Source organism: Bacillus rossius, chromosome 7, assembly GCF_032445375.1.
Source record: "Bacillus rossius redtenbacheri isolate Brsri chromosome 7, Brsri_v3, whole genome shotgun sequence".
NCBI classification, from domain to species: Eukaryota; Metazoa; Arthropoda; class Insecta; order Phasmatodea; family Bacillidae; genus Bacillus; species Bacillus rossius.
In genome coordinates, this window is record NC_086335.1 from 22,566,922 (window position 1) to 22,589,603 (window position 22,682).

The window sequence follows — 22,682 nt, forward strand, 5'->3', positions numbered from 1 at the left end:
ACATGTACCGTAATTGCTCGCGTAATGTTAGCAGTAATTTGACCACATTTTTGGCCAAAAAAAATGGGGTGCGGACATTATGCGAGGAAAAATACAAAAATACAAAATTTTGTGTTCTATTCAAGTCGTGCGTCTTTGTTCAAATGAGCGGAGGGCAGGGGATAGAGGTGGGTCGAAAAGTATCAACCTGATACTGTGGCACTGATACGCGCCTGTATCAGGAACGGCAAACGAGTACACTTGAAAAGTATCAGAGACTTTAGTATCAGTTCAGAATTCAGCTGGAACAACACCACGGCCAATGAATACAGTACCCGATCGCAGATGACGGTCACTTGGGCGGAGCTTGTGAAAGGGGAGGGAGCAGGAACGACGAATAAGGGATAAAGAAGGGAAAGAATGTAGGGGAGGAAGCGCAGGGGAAGGCGTTGAAGCCTTGAAGGAGAGGCGCAAAGCGATATTGTTACAAGCAGGGCTGCCACTCATGGGTTTTTCCACCCAGATCTGGGTTTTTCCAATGGTGTTTGGGTTTCTGGGTTTTTAAATAATGAATTCCAACAATTCTAGGTTTTTTATAATTTTAATTATTTTTATACCTAAAACAATAATAAAGGTAGTAGCTACTGTATCTGTTGCAATATCTGTTTGATAAATGCAAACAAGTCTATGTGTTTCACACACAAAAATACATATAAACACAAAACTAGTTTTCAAGAAGCTAAGTCGAATATTAAATTAGACACATTCTTCAAAGAGGCTTGCAGAACACAAAACCAATGCAACAATTAACCTTCAAACCAATCTTGTAGAATCAGACTCTGAATAAAGACTAACGTACATGATGCAGTTTTATAAAAACAATTACCGGTTTAAAGGATGCAGTGATGGTGTTTGTTTTGTCATGTATATATTTGTAGGTTTTTTTATGATATGTACTGGTCCAAGAATTACTTATACAGCCATTTTGCTGCAGTGTAATTTTCTTGTATTGGTTGTATTTAACCGTTTTCAGTCTTGTAAGGTAATTAGTTGTTTTATATTAAAACCAGTTATGTTTATATTTTTGAATTAGTACGCAAACATTTTCAACGATAGCATTTTAGACGCATCTGGGTTTTTTACCCATGTGTCTGGGTTTTTTTGTAGGTTATCTAGGTTTTTCATGAATATCAGAGTGGCAGCCCTCGTTACAAGTCGTTTTGTTTATTCTCCTACTTCAAAGTACGCTCAGTGCGCAGTGCGTGCACCGTCTCGTTCAATAATAAAACTAATGAAAATTTAATATTAAAAAGTACATTAATACAAGATATAATATTTATATTTGTGCACCTAACAGCTATGAAAATGCAAATAAATTCTCAGTTGACACTAATAACAGATGTAATCAACATATGGACTTTCTTTTTTCGAAAACAATTAGTAACTAGTGTTTTTATACATTAAAAATGCACGATTTTATCAAAAATAAAAAATAAAAAACAGATAGGTATATTAGTGAGCATACTATATCAATGTTTACGTTTCAAATGTTTCTTCAGATTAGTCGATGATTTATAACTCAGTTTTTGTTTACACAAATTACAATTAGCAAACTCATTATTTTCCGTGAAAAAATTCCACACAAATGAAGTCTTTTTCGTGCACTTATCAATTCCTTATTTCACTATAATGATACTAACTACAAAGCATGACAGCCCGCAACATGGTGATACACGGCCAGGACGAACTGCAGTGAATGTTGAACTGATTGATACTGGTTGTATCAGGCGGTCATGAGAGTATCAGAGGTAGAGAATTACCGGGCATGATAAATAATGTATCAGATTCTCCTTCTGGTCGCACGGTCTGCGTACGCGGAGCTTTGTTGCCTCCTGGGACCGTCTGATACAGAAGTATCAGAGACTTGTACCTAGGTACATTACTGTATCTGTATCAGGTTGGGACTGATACCGAAAATTGCTGTCCCAACCCACCTCTAGCAGGGGAGGCAGCGACGCGGTAGGAGGGAGAGAGAGGCAAAGACTCCGCAGGGGGGAGAGGCAGTGCTATTACAGGGGGGAGAGAGGCAGAGGCGTGTCTTAACCTCCCTCCTGCCAGCTAGCCAGCCAACCAGACAAAGGAGTGTTAGAATCCTTGACCCACTTCCCTTCCTCCTTCACTTCCCCTCTTCTTCTCCGACAACACTCCACATCAACACAGCGCGCGAGACCAGCTTTCTTTATCTTTATGTCGTTTGAGATAGGACTAACTGCTTACGTCTCACGTTTTTAAATTTTTCTCAAAAATGTTTACAAAACAAGATGGGGGGGGAGGGGGGGGCTTATACGCGGACGGGCCTTTGACCGTGCTTTGTTCAGTTCAACGAATTTCCCCACCCTTTCAGAACAGGAGAGAAAGGACAGCTCAAGGTCACGGCTTTGTTTACAGAGCCGTCAACTTTCGGTACTGCCTCCTTTAGGGGTGGCCAAAGTTGTGTTGCCAGCCGTAGACGACTGGTGCGGACATTATGCGAATTTTTAATTTTTTCTTTTAAGGATATATAAATAAAGGGTGCTGACATTATGCGAGGGCGGACATTACGCGAGTGAATACGGTATGAGGTTAAGTTTATTTATTGAGAAATTTAGATTTGTTTACTGCACATACATAATTCACATTTTGTTTTTATATATTTTAACAAATAATAAGTGATTTAATATTTAAAATTATCAATAATACTCTATTTTATGTATGTAATAACAAGACTAACAATTAAAATTTACTGGTTTAAGAAAGTGCATTGCCAGTTTTTTTTTTATTTCCTTAACTCTACACTTCTTAATTATGATTCCAAATGTATTCCTCTATTTTTTTTTTTTTTTAATTTACTGTATTTTGGAACAATTTTTCTAATACTCTTGTGAAGTGCAACAAATTTTTTTTTCGCTGTATGTTAAAATTAGATAAGAAAAATATTAGATATTTGTGAACATTTTGATAATAGATTCGAAATAAGATTTGAATAAAAAAAATTATCCACAGAAGCCTAGTGTGTGAACGGTCTGTTTTCGTTGCCAAGTGAGATAGGCCCTGAAATCATCATGTCATTGTGCATTTGATACTTTGATCAATTCACAATTCAAGAATACGAGAGCTCCATGTGCTGATTGATGACCACCAGATACTGTAGCAATGCATTTTTCACATTTTATACTTTTTAACCCAGCAGTGAATTGCAGGATACAGAATTTTGATGTTTTTTTATACCATGATGTGATACAAAACAAAAAACTGTGCATTTAATATGTCTAAAATTTGTATCTTCAAAAGTGGACGAGATACGTTCCGCTAACATTTCACAAAAGTAGTGAAATAAGGTCTATTATTTATGTCTGAAATGCTGAATAAAATGTGTTTGTTTACGATTGTGCCTTTTTTAATGCCATATTAATAGTTTGGAGTTTGAACTGCTACAAAAGGGTGCATTTTTGATCATGAGCATGTATTAAATTAGAGTGTAGTGCTTTCTTTAAGTATAGTTTTTTTTTTAACAGGTTTGGCACATGGATATGTATGCTACAGGAAATAATATTTTCCCGATTGAATTTACGGGAAAGACACGTATCCGGTTTTACGAAAATCGGGATGCTCCCCAGCACTAAGTGAAATGTAATTGCAGAGTTCTGTATCATGAGCCTTGAGAACAGTATGCAGTTTAATTTCAGTACTCAAAGTGAGGCTACTATGGCAATATCAAAACAGAAAGTTAGTTTCAAATTTTTAAATTATATTTTCTCAAATTTTTTAAATAATATTATATAAGGTTTTTCTCATTGTTTAACTTGAATGTTAATTGGTAGTTATTAGCAATATAATCAATAGGTTTTTTGAAAGCTGTATTTAATTATTTTGTATTGTTTAATGTCATATGTTAAGTATTGACTCAGTGTAGAAGGCATGTCTATATAAAAATAAAGACACTTTAATTTAATTTGAAAAAATGATTAAAGGTTTATGTAAAACACATTAAAATGGTAAACCGATTCAAGCTATAAATAAATACTAAAACACTAACTAAAAGTGGGTCATTCGGAGTACCAAATGAAAACAAAAGATTTGCAGCACTGTTTCTGATAGAAATACAAACACGTTAGTCTGCAGTCGGAATGCATTACAACTCATGGTCCGATCTATTTTTTTTCCTGTTTCTTAGCTTGATTCCGGTTCTTAAAAACTGGATCTCTGTTAACCACCAATTTCCATTCACATCATTATGTATACAGAATGTGGCCGATAGATGTCGTGTTTTTTTGTTCAATATAAATTTTCCATAATTCCACCACAAACAAGTCACATAGCACCTGGGTAGCACAGGTGCTTCATGTTTACGAGGTGGCTTCAGTAGCACAGAACTTAAAAGTTAAAACTGTGGCAGAGCAAATTCTTAATACATATAAAAACTGTGTTTTAGCTTTATCAACATTTAATATTTAACTTATGCTTAAAATTTCAGAAAAATGTAATAACTTTTTATTCGAGATTCGAGATTAAGTAATAAAAAAAATAATTATTATTATAGCAGTAGCAGCACACCAAAGCAATAGATGTAACTCTCAAGTTAAGAATGGTCTGATAAAAGAATATATTAACACATGATATGTGATTTGAATTAAAACTGATGTAAGGCTGAAAAAGTGGTAGCAAACACCTGCAGTTCATGAGTATTAGACCCCTTTGAATCATGATAGTTTGTTTTTAAATTAAGATTTTGGAAGATAATATATTTTTCCATAGGTCTACTTTTAATTAAAATGATCATCCATGCTTCCTAGTGATAAGAAGGACAAAAAATGTCAAATTCTTGGCACAAATAACTACTTAGTTTATGTTCCATTATATCCTGTTGTTGGACGGTGAAGAAGGGGGGAGGGGGGGGGGGGCGGCTCTAGCGCAAAGATGTTGAAGGAAAGCTGTGCTCCATCCCCCCCCCCCCACCCAATTACCCAGATTTACTAATTTTTTGCTAGGTGTCTCATGGGGCTTAAAGGGAAGTTAGAAAGGAAGTGTGCATGGGTTCCCCACAAGATTTACGTCACCCTGCAACAGCATTTTACAGAGGAATTTAAAGTCGATTTTACAACCAAGTCACCACAATTGCTAATACTGCACAATGGTACCTTATGGTCATTCTTGGGGACATAATATTTTCGCCAATGGTAGTTTTACGTCTTTTGCTGCAATAATAAAGATTAATTCGTGATAAATGCGTTTGTTATAGAACATTTAACCAAAATGCCTGGAAAATTTTTTTTAAACACATCACGTTTTTCATGTGTTTTGTTTCATACATGTCTGAATAGCACACCTGGCTTAATGAAGATGGAAACCACATCGTCGTCACTCAGTCCTTGGTCGTCTGTCACGCGCAGTCGAAACACGTACCGGCCCGGCACTACGTCGGTCAGCTGAAAAATGACACATCAAGATGATACAGCTGAGAAAGCTTTACAGAAATCCTGAATGTACTTATTTGAAACAATATCTAAGGAAACTTTCACTAGAATATTGGAAGAAAAAGGACATGAAAAACTAGGCCAAAACAAAAAAAATAATAACACACATATCGTTAACCACATGCGACATGGTGGACTTAATTAGCAGTAGTGAAGAAATATTGCACATATGTATTACTCGTGTGTGATCCATGTTTATTCACAGCCTTTGTAATGTCTATTACTACAAATTAATATAAAATAAAACACAAACAGAAAAAACAAAAAAACAAAAACATATTGGCCTGTAAGTAGAGTGAAGCTCCTTTGTCTTCAGTCAGAACTACTAATAACTAATAAGTACTACAACAGCCACAAAAACAGTAACTTCAAATATTTACATTTGTACAACACCAGTCCCTCAGAAAAACCATATTTTCCAGTGAATAAATTTTAAATATGTAAAATAAATTCATTTTATTTGCACAATTAAGGTGTTCAGTGGAATCACAAAACAAAACAATTTTTAACGCTAGATCTTCATGTATATTTTATGTGATATATTTTCTAAAGTGAGTGTTTTTTATAGTGTTCTTCGGTAATTCTGAAACACACAGGGATACCAGCAATCAAATAGTATTCTTTTATCTATGGTTGAACGTACTGTAGAAGTTATAAATCACGAGATTATATAAAAGCTGACAACATAGAAATTGGAAAATAAAAACTGTTATTCTTTTCCACATGAATATGATTTATACCATGTGTTACTGAAAATATATAAACATACAAAATAAAAGTCTATTTTACTGTTCTCCTGGCTTAAAATAAAAATGGCGCACGTAAATGTGAAGACAAATGAACGACAGCAGACGAAAAAACACGACGCACAATAGTTACCCCACAAACTCAATAGTTATTATGAAAGAACTAACACAAAAAGAACTACAGTTAATGTGGAAACACCATAGTTATGATAAAAGCACAATAACTACCACACATGCACCATAGTTACCATAAACAACCAAAATATATATTGGGCAAATTAAATGTTAGGAACTGCTACTTCACCCACCGAGCAGAAGCACAATATTATCATACATACCCCCTGAATACTCTCGTATTGAGCATATATTGTATAGGGTAATAAAGAATTTGAATATTTAAAATAGCAATTAAATGATAGTGTCATTGTGAAAATTTATTTTCATTTTAATGTTTCAAATTAACATCATAAATTTGAAGACATTAACTGCAATGCAACTGGATAAACATATTTTTGTCTTTGTGCTTCATAATATAATTTGAAAGGGTTTATTCTACTTTTTATTAATTGGTACTACAGTGGAACCTCGTTACTATGAGAGCTGAAAATGACGGGGAAAAATCCTAGTAACTACGAATACTCGTAATAACTGAACATAGAAAACTGAAGTAAAGTAGTAAAGTTAAGATTCCTGAACCTTCTAAAAATGTCTTAATTTCACACTGTAACTCGAAAACGGTGCACTTTAGTGAAAAACGTCATAAATATATGTATATATAATTTTTTTTTTCTTACAGTGAAATGTTAGTTTAAGGTAGTGTTCATAATTCATGTAACTGAGAATAAATCAGAAAACTGACATTTGGAATTTTCCTGTTTTAAGCCATTTTGGGCATATCTACATGTAATCCAAAAGTTTTGGCTGAAATATTTGCCAGAAAATGATATAAACAGCTATTGATTTTGTTCTGCTCACTCAGCTAAGAATCTAGGTCTTGATACTCCTTGTGGTTGGCGAGGAAGGACAGAGAGAGTGAGATTTTATTTTGTCCACTGTGCCCCAGCAGAAATGAGAGGGGAAGGGATGTGCCTGAAACTTATCAATTATCAAGTAGGGATGGGCCAATCATATTCTGAAATCTTCAAATCCCAGCAAATCCTTAGTATTCAAAGGATTCAATATCCAAGGAAAATTATTGGAGGAAAAAGATTTGAAGAAACATATTAGAGAAATTAATTACCTAATTAAAAATTTTAACACTGATATCCTCTGAAGTTTACTAAGTCAATTTTTTTTCTTCATACCTATCATGTTACTATTCCCCTAGATATTGTACTTTTAAAATGTCATCATATAAATTAAATTATAATATGCATTGATTCAAAAAACTTAGTTCATGAATAAAATGTTTAAAGGGTTAATGTGTCAACACCATAGTTAATATTTATCATTTCTTGTACATTATTTTATTCTGGACCCTTGACACCTACGTTCAGGTCCGAGGAGAATATTTTAAGTACTCTTTGGGATTTGAATTCAAGATTCAGATTTGAAAAAATTGGAATTTGACCCATATGACTATTAAAATATGATATGTTAGTTATTTTTAAACCAATTACCTAATAATTCGTGCATTTTATATTCACGAAAGTACCGGTACCAGTATCAGATATAAACTGTACTGGTAAGCAGTGCAGGACTCGAGGGGTTTACTGGCTCACCATGAGGACGGGAGAGGAGCGGGAGACACCCAGCACGGTGCCCATGGCCAGGCTCGCTCCCTCCCGCGTCCACTCCCACTTGACGATGCCCAGGTCGTCGCTGGAGCGAGACCCGTTCAGCAGCACCACGCTCACCGGCAGCGAGATGGTCTGGTCCCCCCCCGCGTCCGCCTTGGGGCGGGCGTTCTGGTCTGCACACGGCATTTCCCCTCTTGTACTGACAAGCTGAGGCATTGCTTACATGTGCACGATCAAACCTTCCCAATTGAAAAATAAAAAACCTCTGGAATAATGGCTAGTAAAAAATATATCAATTCATCTAAGATATAAATTCAACAAATTAATCTTGAGGCATTTAGCCATTTAATATAGTTAATCTCAAGATTGAGTTAACTTTTCTGACAAATAAATTTACCAAAATATTTTATTTGACAGGTCTAAGTTCTTATAAAATATTTGAGAAAAATACTGGTAAATGGTTGGCTAGCCATTTGTTTGAAAATTGAATTATGAACCTAATTTATTTAATTTAATGGAATAATAGGTAAGGAATCACTAGGCCAGTTCAAATATTTGAAATTTTGATTACAAATAGTTTATTATTTGAATTTGAAGAGTGCTCAAATACTAAAATCTCAAAATAATGAATAATCGTTTGCTTACGAATATTTGAAATAGCACAACTTTTAAGTTTGTTTTATACCAATGTTCATTGTTGAGGTTAAGTCATTTGTGCAATATAAATAGTAACCATTGTTAATATTTCAACGGAACCTCGTAATCAAAAACACGAACAATAATCAAAGTTTTAAACATGCAACAAATAGTCCAAAGATTTTTTTTTACTACTGTCTCATTAAACAGTAGTGAAAAAATTGTGTGAATGATTAAAAATATACAGTTAAACCTTTTTGTTGCAACCCCATTTATTGGGACCACCTCTCTATTACAACCCGATTTCGAGGAACCGTGAAAAAATTGCCGAAAATCCGAAGAAAATTGGACAGAAAATAAGTTTCTTGTGCTGAGTAGCATGATACTGCGTTTCTCTTGCCGAGTGCTGTACTGCCGTAGGCAGCGCATATCTAAAAATAGATACCACTTCCTGTCGACCGCTGTCAGCGCTTGACAACCCCCATTTCATGTCCCTTTGCCGGCAGGGTGCAGATAAAGGTTTTTGTGGCAACGTGTTTACGTTTAGCTTTTTGCGAGTGTCTAGTGCGGTACGCAGTTAAGGCAAAGCTTCCTGCTGGATTTCTCTTGATTTTGATTACTATCGGTTGACAATGTTTGCTTAGTTTTTGAAGTCCGATTTGGTATATTTTCTGGCTTGAATTTGTGAACTATTGTTCATGACTTATGCAGGTTTTTTTTATTTTTTTTCCGATTTTGTGTATTATGACTTAATAAATAAAATACCATAAATATTAATTCCTATTAATACAATGCAGTAAAAACCCTCCGGCCGCAGCGTATGAACATGGTAGTCGGCCACTCGCTCGCCCTTGCTCACCCTCTCCCCGTACCGTGCGCTGCGGCCGATTTCGGATGCTGCTTTACTTGTTAACAATCACGTTATCTGCTTCATTTTAACGAGAGTAAAAATATATTAAAACTGTCAGCAAATTGATAAAAGCTTTACTTGTCCGCCAAACAGGCACAACACTGGCCCGCCAGTTGTTTTCATTCAAAACGTGGCTAAAGAACTTGCATGGATCAGGCTGAAAACATCCGGCAATATGTGTAGGTTATAAGGAATCTTGTTATGAATTGAGATGTTATGTTTTTCGAGTACATATACACAGCGACCGACTGGATGCACGCCCACCTCGACTTGTTTTAACTGCCGCAGCGATGTTTATTTTGACAGCTCAAGCAATTACCTTTTCCCGTGGGTTGATAGAAAAAGGTCGCTTCACCCAGCATAAAAAAAAAGGCTATGCCATTTATTCCCCACGCAGGAAACACTGCCGTCTGTCTCCCCCACATTATTTATCTTTCTTCTAACATTCCACGTCTCGCCTCTCGCACGAGCAATAACGAAGCGACCACACATTGGGCCGTTTTATGCTTTGTTTGGTGACAGCAGCTTGATTTTATTCGGTATATTCCTTTTCATAGGACCCTTGCTATTAAAATACATTTATATTTAAGTTTGAAAGCTTGTAAATTCCTTGCCAGAGATGACTGAACTCGAACTTGGTGTGAAAAGTGACATATTTTGACATACTTTTTTTTGGGTGCGTTTGGGGGGGAGGGAGGGGTCCGAAATATTTACAACGATCTTACCCCTCCCTCACCGCTTTAGTACGCCATTCATAATAGCCAAATTTTACGGGAGAAGGAGGGTGAAAAGAGCATTTTCTCACTAAAGGTTTTTCAAAGGGGAGCGAAATTGGGGTGTTATAAGGAAGGACACTAGATGGTTTGTGTGTCTGGGAGGGGTGAGCTTATGCGTTATGAAGCCGTTGCCGCCAGCCAGCCGGGCGAGCTTCGTGTGCGCCCTACTCGCGCATTGCAGAACCTACCGCAACCATATTTTTAAAGAAAATGGCCCATTATTTTTTTGTTACTCTTACATGAACATTATTGAAAGTATTAAAGCCGACACAAAAATATGCAGTGTGTTAAAATTAACAGATTTAAATGATCTTTCATTTCGTTTTTTAAAATTTTTTTTCTGATTTTCAAATTTTTGTCAAAATATCCAATTTTTTGACGGTTCCCGAGAATGTATTCGTAAAATCACTACTTCGTTTAATCCGGGGTTCGTGACATCGGGGTTCTAGTGTATTTAACTACGGCAAGCAGAAAACGTACATGTAAACTAACCAGTAAAAATAAACTGTCTTTTGACATATTTTCTTTAGAGGTGGCCTGTACGGCGACGGACTTGTCATGAAGGTTGAAGTGGGTTTAAAGCAAAGCCGTCTAGCATTGTGAGTGACAGCATCCTGCCATTGTACGGCTGGTTTCTTAGCGAGTAGCGGTTTGGGAGGGGGGGAGGTGGGGGTTGAAATCAACTGAAAATTTTGGAAAACATTTATTACGACCCCCCCTCTATCACGACCGTATTCCTGGGAACCGTGAGGGGTAGTTTCAGAGAGGTTTGACTGTATTTATAATAGTTAAAACTTGAAAACAAAATATTTGCGATAGCCATTAAAAGAAGTGGAAGCCATAGTTACAACAAATAGTATAATAATCAAAAGTTACAATCGATTTAACACCATGTGACACAGTATTATCGTATTTGCTGTAGGTATATACAACAAAACAGATGTTGCGACTCAAAAACAAAATAAAAAACGTAAATAATGATTTTGGTTTTCAGATGAAATTAGCAGAAATAGTGTTAACAAAACTGCTGAACAAAAATAACTATAAGCTGATTTAATCACTAATTTGGGAATATAGCATAGTATTAGGCATTTTTGGAAGGTTTAGGAACGTAACCCAGGACATTAACATTCCTTATGGGGAAACGTGATTTAATTAACGGAAGTTTTGCTTATGGGATAATTTCCGGGTACATAACCTGTCCATTAATAAAGGACTTACTGTACTTTTAGGTATATACTGTCATACATAAGCTATCTTAGTTTGGATGTATGTAGAGTAAAGTTGTTGGATGAGAGTGTTTAGAAGCCCCACACAGAATTCATTAATCATGTAATATATGAACATAATGTTCAATAATAAATAATTTTACATTTTTAGTTCTTTTTATTATTTTTGTAGCAAAAAATCTTTTTAAACTACTTATTTTGTTACTTCCTCACGTTCCACACATTTTATTTATTAGTCACTACAGAACAATCAAGTCATACAAATTGTTGTACAAATTCACCATTAATCTCTCTCTATGTGAGTGTATATGTGTGTGTGTTTGAGTATGCTTGTGTGTGTGCATGCATGCACGTGTGTGTGAATGTGTGTGCGTGTGTGGCCCTCAAAAAGCGTGAAGCTGGCCATCACTGTTTCTCAGCATTAGGTCAACATCACCAGTAGTCACCCCAGCTCTTGCTAGTATTTGAAGTAAGGCTTCCACACCTTGTGACCCAAGAGGCCATGAGCTACTCACTCTGAGTGACAGTGATGGTGACGGTGTCCGTTGCCTTGTTGCCAGAGTCATCGGTCACCGTCAGCTGGAACTTGTACTCCCCCTTTGTTAGCTCTGTGACGTTGGTGATGGAGCTGTTGGCAGGACTGAACGAGACCTTGCTCGGACCACTGCCAACACCATCACAGTCGCGCATTACTCTCTGCTCTTGTTTTATACATTTAAACAATGTGAACACCAACAATGTGCCAACACCAGTTTCTCAATTTCAACTTAAGTTAAAGGCAAAGAACAAAGTCTTCACCCAAGTCAAAGTCAAAGATAACTTAAATATTTGCATTAGGAAAATTTAATAGATACACTTTTGAGGTTTTTTTATGCATATCTTGCACACCATACATTAAAGTAGATTATCATGGGAAATATTTAGCATTTTGACCAACTGCCACTTCCTGTAAATAAAAAACAAATTGCAAAAAGAAACTGCCTATGTAATACTAGTAACTTAAGTAGCTACATTTAGAAAAGAAAACATTAGACATTATTGCCTATTAATAAGCATAATTTAAGCTTAAAAAAGGACGTGCAAATTCTGGAACACTATGCCAGGAATTGTATTGCCTTTGATTTGTTATTAAGAATCTTACCACTTAGCTCCTGCTTTAGGTAGCTATTCAACAGCTTATATGAACAAAACAATACCAATTTGTTTAGAGCCTTTCTACTTTTGTTTTCAATGAGCCTCTGGCTCTGCCTTAGCTTCTTGCAGCCACTATCCTTTGAATTTGGTCCCAATGCTTTGCGTGCTTGTTAGGTCTGGGCGAATATCAGTTTTTTTTAGTTTGAATCAAATACAAATAAGAATATCAAATTATTTTTGAATATGAATACAGTATTTGAATAGTAAGAATGAGAATTAGAATCCTACTAAAATTTTTTTTTTACATCATGTAAGAAATTCTGAAAAATTAGACAAATAATATTTAAGTGAAAGGTTGATAAAGTCAGCTAACCTAACGTAACCTAACATAAACTAACTTAACCTAACCAACAAACCTTTAATTTCAGTTCCTATTCGCTTTATTTTCCACAACCTGATACTCTACATACTGATCCAGAACATTTCCTCAAACCGCAAAATACAGTGAAATCCAATGCAACCAATTTTACGACAAATGTGAACCTTTTTTTTTAAAACATTGTATTCCCCAATTAGTGATTAAATGAGCTCATATTTATACATCTAAATCCTAGTTATTCTGGAGTTTCCATTGCAATATTATTAATATTAATTCTGCTAATTTCATCTGGAATCTTAAACCATTATCAATTTTTTTATTTATTTTTGAGTCGCAATGTCTGTTTCGTATTAGATATAAATTGCAAGTAAGCTGCTACTGTATCACATGGTGTTAGATCGATTGTGACTATCAATTTATATGATGTTGACACTATGGCAATAATTATTTCTTTTAGAGCCCATTTAAAAGGAGTGTTTATGTTTTGTGGTGTTGCAGTCCATAGCTATTGATGTTTATTTATTTCTTCCACTTCTGGTGCATGTGACGAAAGAATACGAACATTATTTTGTTTTCATGTTTGATATAACAAAAACGCAGTGTTTTGAATTGTTTACGGTATTTTCTTCCGTCACTGTTTAACAAGACAGTAGCGAAAACTTAAAACTTTATTTCCAAATGTATAATATGAATTTATTTCTATGTCAAATGTACATAAGAAAATTATTTTGGTATTATATCACTAGTGCCGTCAGTGGCCATCTCAATGAAAGATTAAAAAAATATCTTTTCACGCAAAGCGTTTATTTTGTGTAGGCTGGCTGCGGCTTCTGAACGTAGGAGCGCACACGCGAGTGAGAGAAGAAAAAAATAAAAAAGAGTGGCGTCTTCCACTAATCGCCGGCACCCAATTATCTCGTCACCTGTCACATTTCTCACGTCCGCTGCGGAGGGTCGCCAGTCACCAGCGCTCTGCTAGTAAACTAATTATGAGAGAACAATTTTTTTATTCTACACAAAATGTAAAATTTTGAGGAAAAAATTTTTTTTTTGGACTTCACCTCATAATGTCCACACCCCATTTTTTTTTTGTCAAAAATGTAGCCTAATTACTGCGGACAATATGCGAGTAAATACTGTATATGTGTTGAATGAGTGAGTAAAACATTGAAAGTGATTGGATTCTTTTGTTTCGTCTTTCGGACAGTAAAACTCTCAAATAAAAAAAGGAAGAACATCTTTTTATTTTTGTATATAACGAAATGTAACAAATGCTACAAAGTACAAACCCCAATAGCAAAAAGTTCGAAAATGACATTTTAAATACCTAGTTTATAAACTATGCAGCACCCAAAAATGTGGAACAAGCATCACCCAACTTTCAACTTGAGTTTCTATATCTGAAGTGGAGTGTATTTTAAAACATTTAAAAATGCAGACTTTACACGCATAGAAGGTCAAGATACTGTTTTAATTAGGTATAATATACTAGTTATTCTTGCATATAGAGAAAAAAAATTATGTTCAGAAAGAATTTAAAAAAAAAGGCAGGGCTTTCAAAAGAACGATGTAAATTCGTAACAAACTATTCAAATAAAAACGGAGCCATGTGGTTGGGCTTGACCCGAGTGATCGCAGTACCTCAACTGCTGCCACTGCCAGGCTGCTATCTTGATGTCATCGTGGCTGCGGGAGCCGTTCAGCTGGACCCACGTCTGCGGCAGGGACACCAGCCCGTCCTCCCCCGCGTCAGCTACAAGCACAGACCCACAGCCTCGAGCCAACCACACCGCACCATGTTCCTGTGCTCCGCCATGCTCATCTTCACTTGCGCGATCGTTTCAGTACCGCTATCGGCAGGTATTCCCAATTTTCTGGATTTGCAACCAATATCTGAAAACTGATACACGTGAAAAGAGTAGAATTTCATTCATTCAGGTGTCACCAATCATTTCTATTTACATGCTCATAATTCTGTAGGCATCTTTTACTGCAATTTTTATGTAATCAAGGCTACACTTTAATGTTGTGTTTGTTTATTAGTCAAAGACATAATGTGTACTGTGTGCTGTGCACAAATTTTATACATTTTTTTGTCATATATCAAAAATCCTTTCAATAAAGAATTGAAATTCTGGAATTGGTTGTGTATCATTTAATGGATCTGTTAAAGAAATGTACCATCATTGGATCAGTATAGGTTTTTATCCATATCATCCATCACTACCAAACAAGTTTGGTTAACCTTGTGAGGAATAACTGTCATTATCACTGTCAGAGGTCATTTGGAGGATTGGCTGGGCCAACTGAGCATGTAACGGTATAACTACCCACTCTACTACATTCCTGTTAAACACTGATACAATAAAAATGGTAAAAAAATTTATGTATGTAAACAGAATACGTAATACAATTATGGAAAATCAATAAAAATTACCACACATATTAGCTATTTCATTATACCATTTCATTATTGTTTATTTAAAATATGTGGCTGGGATGTGATTCACAGGGGGTGTAACTGCTAGGGCTGGTTGAACAGGTGTTACAGAGGGGCGTATGAAGGAAAAAACAACCTACCAGGAAAAGGGCTAGGAGTGATGAAAATAGTCCAAGAACTCAAGAATGAAAGATATAGCATAACGGTCATTAACTCTAAACTCGCTGTGCCCTTGAAGGCTTGGGAGCGAGGGAAATTTGATAGAACAAAGAAAGTTTTTGTTTTGACATGCAACATGTATCGGTTTAATCACATTTTAAATTTTACGTTCCTTTTCTAACCATAATTTTTTTCTTTAAGATAAAAAATACTTGTATAAACAAGAGTCAAATATTATTTTTAACATCTGGCTGCAATTAAGAAAATAAATATATAATCTCTGCCTCCCACTGCCACTCATATTAGGCTGATGCGCTACGGTAATAATCTTCTGCCGTCATGCTGCGTTCACGATTATCTATTTAATTATTATAAAAAAGACTCTGTGAAATAACAAAAAATTTGTGAATATTTTTGAACTGATACAGAAATTTGTAAATACAATTGTTTTCAAAGAAATTAGCAAGTTCAAATTTTTCCTGAAATATTTAATTTGCATTAAAACTCATTTCTCACTGTTGAATAGTGTTAAGTAATTTTTCTTAGATTCACCAGACACGCTTTTTCCGGGTCTGTGCTAGAGCTATACCGATTCACAAAATTATGCCGATATGCCGAAATGTGGATATAACTGTTGCAAATTCCCTATTCGAACCAAATTTTTTGTATAAATTTACTAAATAACCAAAAATAACGCTTTCTAATAGCATGCAATGCAAATGCACATGTATTTTAGTTTAGAAATGGAACATATCATTTTTTTTTTTTTTACTCGTTTTCATTTGTTTGTTGACGACCCGTTAGTTGCGTATTGAAACATGAATTTACTAATGGAGGCTGAAAAATTTAATTATTTGATACGTAATGATATAAAATAAGATTACTTAATAATAGGTACATAACTATGAAATATATTGATTCACAAAATACGAAGTTTAAAAAAATGAATTTAAAATAAGCAAAATTGCGAGACTTTTGAATATGTTTACAATTCTAGAACAGGAATTACAATACCATCTTAATGCATGCTGCGGCGACAATTAATGGTACCAAAAATTTATACGGAAATGAGTTTTCATTTGGTCGCTTTGCACAGGAAACGGGAAAAGTGATTTATGTTATGTGACGTCCTATATTATTTGGTTATTATTTTTTAATTCAACTTTAAAAACTTTACATATGTTAATTAAAAATGTCTCCATCACAATATTATGAACATATCTTTGCAGTTCAAGTAGTTGGTATTTTCCATTGTTTGCAGTGGTAGCCATTCCAGGGTGGCCACCAAACTATGATTTTGAAATTCATGCACATTTCCAGGTTTTCAAGGAACAAAATTTAGTTTTTCAAGGAATTTTCTTAAAGGTGAAAGTATGCAAATTTAAGATGCCCGATAAAATGATACATACTAATGACAACACACTATACGTATATTCCAAAAACAGTTTAATTATTGTTTTCGAGCTGCTGAACTTAAAAAATATAGTATATATTTGAATAGAATAGTTCTCAAACTACATACCCAACAAAAAATTATTAATATACATAGTCATGTAGCAGGTTCATTTTCCTAAGTGCCTTTATTGACTTATTACTGAAACATAAGCTATTTATTAAAATATCAGAAAATATTTAAATGGTATTCACAGGCACTTTTATATTTTAGGATTCATAGTCTTATTTTGAAATTATTAAGCTACTATATCTCACATTTTGTTGCTTGCCATGACACTAATGTTGAGGATAAAGATAATATTGGTAGGCAAAACCACTAAAGAAAACTATGCAAAAATTTGTTATGCTCCTGCTCTAGTCAATATAGATCCAGAGTTTGCGAATAAAGTAAACATTGGCTGTGTACATTTTCATGTTCTCTTCGAAATACTTGCATATTTTTATTTGTGAAAAGAAATTTTCGTAAAATTTCCATTTCGTTAACTAATTGTGGCACTTTTATAAATAAAAAATTTTATAAGGTAGACATATAAATTCTAAGATAATTAAATACAACATAATAAAAGAATAAAAAAAGGGAAAAAACATGCATAACTGCAACCAACTAACAAATGGTAAAAACTATTACTATTTTTTTGTTAATTTGAAATAAAATTGTAATATGTATCATCAAAAGTCTATGTTTGACATAACCTGTAAAACTAGCAGGACATATTATCTGCGAGAGTGATAACATTCCCAGCAACAACAAGTAATTCAAGCATAATCCAAGATTTTTTTCCCGATTATGAAAATTTACGCACATTTCCCGCTTTCCCGAAATTCAAGGCTCGTGCATTATCTAAATAAACTTTACAGTTCTGGTAATATATTTATTTACAATATATTAGATTGAAGAACGTTATTAAAACATAGGATGTTTAAGTTTGATATGTACGGCTAATGATGCGAGTTCAAAGTATGTAGTAATACGAAAAGTGAAAAGGGTATTGGTGGATTTTTAGTTTATGACAAGGCACTTTCATTTTTCATTATCATTGACCAAAAATTAACAAGTGTATCGTTAATTGCAGAAACCCTGATCAACTACATAGCGGCAAAATCGGCTTCTGCCTATTTGAATCGGCACAGCTCTAGTCTGTACGGTAGCTGTCATTTAATGAATTATCCTTATTATTTTGTTTGCGTTAATATAGGTCAACATAATTAAAACATAAGAATGTAAGTGTACTCACAATTGTTTCCAAAAATTGGGTACAAATATCCTTATCCCCATGAACATAATTAATTTACCGTGCATTATCAAAAAATAACACACTTACCAAATATACGTCTAACATTTAATGTCAATCTAGCTCAAAATGGTGCATGAAACACGAGAAATGAACAAAAATGATCAGCAAGTGACGAATAAACTCGGACAAAGTTCCATAGTTACCATAATGGTCTGATAAATATAGTGCAAGTTAAATGATATGGTAAAATAACCTCAGATGCAGTACCATAGTTACTGTAAATGGCCTGATACATATTGGGCAAGTAAGACGTTACGGCACTGCTACTGCTTGACGTGCCGAGCATCCATATAAACCCAAACCTAAATTAAGCGTGCAAAACAAGTGGTCACTTATACTCAGAATGTGTTCGGGCATGTCATGGGTTAACATTTATGTTAGAAAACAAAGTTTTTTTTGTCGATTTAGTGCTTTTTAAGCGGGAAAATCGAATAATCCCAAAACGTAATAAACAAGGGATGTTAAAGTTCATGCCATGAGAAACTTTTGGTGCTATATTAGTCTGAAGTTTCAATTGGGAAAACGTCTTCAGCCGTGTTGTCTTGAACTGGTTTTACTATATTTGCAGGTTGTCAGAAAGCTAAAACCTTTACAGAGATAATTTTTACATGATTTAAGTGGACAGTGTCTAAATATTTATATTTAATCTGAGGTTATAAACTAAAGAGAGGTAGCAAAGCAAATGAAAGTTAAAAAATTAAAAGTTTTGGGTCTTCCAGGATGAGTACGCTGAGAAAACCACGTACTCATGGAAAAGACTGCCACATTTCCCACTTGAGATAAATTTGTAAACTGAACCATGATTGTTTTTCTGGGCGGCAAGTGATGCGACCACCTAAGGTCGGTAGTGGGGAAAGTGATGAGCGGTGTGGTTAGTATCCAAGAAGGGGGATTAATAATTACCGACGGGAGGCTGGTTAGTTGGCAGCTGCACGAACACATGTACCTCCGCCGACGAGGACTGGCCACTCGTGTCGGTCACCTTCAGCACAAAGGTGTACATGCCCTTCTCCAGGTTCGACAGCTGCAGATAGGGCGTGCGAGTGTTCTGCAACACCACACACCACCGTCCTTAGTTCAGCGACACTCACTGCTGTCTCTGTGCCACCTTAAAAACCACTTTATATTATTTTTGAAACAGAAAGCTATCAGTAAAATATTAAAGTGAAATATTAATAAAAATAATAATAACTGCATGCATTCTGTACTGACTAAGATTAAAAAAACTCAAATAAAAAAAAAAATATTTTAATTTAAAAAAAAAAAATTATTAGTGATGACCTTATGGGTCATATCCCAATTTTCTCGAATCCGACTTTCAAATCCGAATCCACCCCTCGAATCCAAATCTAGGTTTCAAGAGTCAAAAATGAAATAATAAACAAGAAATAAAATTTTTTACAAATATAAAATGCTTCTAACTCTTGTTTGTTTCTGAGATTGTAAGCTACATTTTAAATAGGTAATTCCTAATGATTGTACAGTATTTTAAATGTCACAATTTTAAACCATCATGTTTAACAAATTGATAAAATAATAAACTACTTGAAGTATCACAATACCATCAAACAGAATGATTTAAAAACATGCCATAAAATTAAAAAAAAAAATTAAGTTTGCAACGAGCGCTGGCTACATTTTTGTAAGCGGTACACTGCAGCAACACAGACGAACAGATGAAGGTTATAACGTTTAAAAAGTCTTTAAAAGAAAATTTACACATCATACAACTTCATATTTCCATTAATTAAATAAGTAAGAGGTTAAATAATCTTTCTAATAATATTTAAATGCACTTCAAATATCCAAATCAATTGCCAGAGATACCTACCTAAGATACATGACGTACAAAATGATAAACACAGCACAAAGAGCAACTTATTGCGTTTGTGGCGTTCATAAATAAAATTGATGGGCTCTGTAGTAAAAAATTCATTCAAGATGCATCAAAACACTTTATATTATTGAAATTTGTTTCCTACGTTAAAGATTTAAGACCTTCCGCATGACACTTTCAGAAATGGCATTGATCAACTCGCATAAACAGCTGTATTCCATGCCAAATTATGTTGTTTTTTTTTTCAAAAATTATTGAGAAATTTTGGGAAAAACTTAAAAACCGCAGAATTTTGTCATTTTCTTATAATTTTTCTCTTCAGCAAATTTTTGGGTCTCTAAATATGGCAAACTATTCATTTTATGAACTAATTTTTCCAGATTAGTACATGATACATATACCATGTTTTCTCGCATAATTGTCACACATTTTATTCCAAAATCAAGTTTGATAAGTAGGGGTGCGACGATTACACGAGAAAAAAAAATTGTTTTATAAAGTTATTCATGAAAACAAAACCCATTAATGGAAAGTACGTTTATTTAAAAAGTGAAGTTTAAAAGAGCACGCCAAACAATTTAAATTAATAAGTCATGCAACAAAAACCTTTCTTCAACTGTGATGCGAACGCAAGCCACTTGCATCAGTGTTAGATCGATTGTGACTATTGATTTGTATGCCATTGAAACTATGACGTTTACTTCTATTAATGGCCATCGCAATGGACAATGGAGTGTTCGTGTCTTGAAGAAGTGTAGTTCATGGTTGTTGACGTTTATTTATTTTTTCCTACTTCTGGTGCATGTGACAAAATGAATACAAATAATTTTTTTTTGTCAAGATTGGTATGACAAATACGCCTTGTTTTGAATAGTTGACACAATTTTTTTTGTACCTGTTTAGAAAGACAGAAGCGAAAAAAAACTTTGAATACTTGCATGTTTAAAACATTGCTTATGGTTAGAGACCCTGAAAAATGGTGAAGCGCGAAATTCATGAAATAACGCAAAAATTTGATACTTTAAACGAATTTTGCGACTTTCCTATGATTTTGACACAGTCGAAATTCACAAATTTTCGCACAAAATAATGTCCTTATGTCGCAAGTTCTATTTATTTACGCCATCATAAACATAGGCATGAAATAAACATAGACTGAAAGACTAGTACCGCAATATTATCTTCGTTTTGACACGTTACTGAAATCCACGTATTTTTATTACTCTGTTTACAAGCAGTAAATATTGCCATCGCAAATGAAAACAAAATGTAACAAATGTCAACAATCGATATGTGCGCACTACCAACATAACAAATTGACTGTCCACAGTTTTTGTGTTTAGAATAATGTACGTTTCTGCCGCAAGGCGCACTGGTGTCGATTTTATAACCTAATTTAATCGCATGGAGCTAAGATGGCAGTCATTTTTGCGTGCACATATCTATGAGTGTTTACAAATACCGTCCACATTTTGTAAGTTTTGTGATACAATTGAATTTATGGCTAAGATGACAAAAACTTCGACAATGTTTGATCGTGAAAGAGATGAAATCGGATGGATTTTATATTTTTGATCAGCGGGACAAAATTATGATGTGCAAGTTCTGCAACGTGCCGGTTGATTGGACACACAAAGACACGTGCAAAAAGCATGTGGCAAATGACACACACAAAACAAAACAGAAAAGACAATTATTTTGTCAAGAAAATTCTACCGTGTCTAAACAAATCTCGATAGGCGACAGCGTGAATAAAGCAAACAAGCTTGAAAGTGTGGAAAACAAGAATTTGTTTCTGATTTTGTTAATATGTTGCTGTGGGTTAACATTCCTTTAGAGAAAGCTGATCATCCAGCTATGAGGGAATGGTTTAACACCCATGTTGAAGGTTAGCCTTATTTATTTAGAAATGTTTTCCTCCTCTAATAAAAGTTCATAAGCATATGTAGGTCTACAATATTATCAATTAACTTACCTTTAGGCCCAACTTACCTTTACTTCAAATAAATATGCAAGTACCTTAGATTAACAAACACTTAAATAGGATGGATTGCATTGTGAAATGGTGAGCACACCACAAGATATTTTTGACTGATTCATTTATGGTTTGACTCTGTAATCCAGCAGTAATCTTGAAAAGGTTAGGTTAGGTTTGGCTTGGCTTAGAATTGTTTTGAGTAAATTAGCCCATTAATATTTTCAGCGATAACCTTATAAATGCTACCTATTTATAAGTATATTGTAAGTTATGTATACATTTAAGGTGCAGGGGATTTGCCATCAGCCAACACTCTTATAGAAACTTATGTCCCAAAAATTGGCCAGGCAAATAAGGAAGCAGTAAGGCACGCTGTAGAAGACAAACAGATTGTATTCGTGTGTGATGAAATGACAAAGTGGGCCGATAAAGGCAGAGTCTGCTACTTTGTAGTGCCTCTCCGCTATGAGGTTTTTT

At 34.6% G+C, this 22,682-nt stretch overlaps 1 protein-coding gene across 4 annotated transcripts in view; it reads right to left on the reverse strand.

Moving 5' to 3' along the window:
* LOC134533725 (dyslexia-associated protein KIAA0319-like protein) overlaps positions 1-22,682 on the reverse strand; it is an 83,010-nt gene that overhangs the window by 15,456 nt on the left and 44,872 nt on the right. For all 4 annotated transcript variants that reach the window (XM_063371312.1, XM_063371311.1, XM_063371314.1 and 1 more), the window contains 5 exons: positions 19,294-19,438; positions 14,683-14,794; positions 12,044-12,192; positions 7,960-8,150; positions 5,345-5,444 (listed from right to left, as the gene is read on the reverse strand). In XM_063371312.1, the coding sequence (XP_063227382.1) occupies positions 5,345-5,444; positions 7,960-8,150; positions 12,044-12,192; positions 14,683-14,794; positions 19,294-19,438 (697 nt within the window). The remainder of the gene's footprint in view (positions 1-5,344; positions 5,445-7,959; positions 8,151-12,043; positions 12,193-14,682; positions 14,795-19,293; positions 19,439-22,682) is intronic.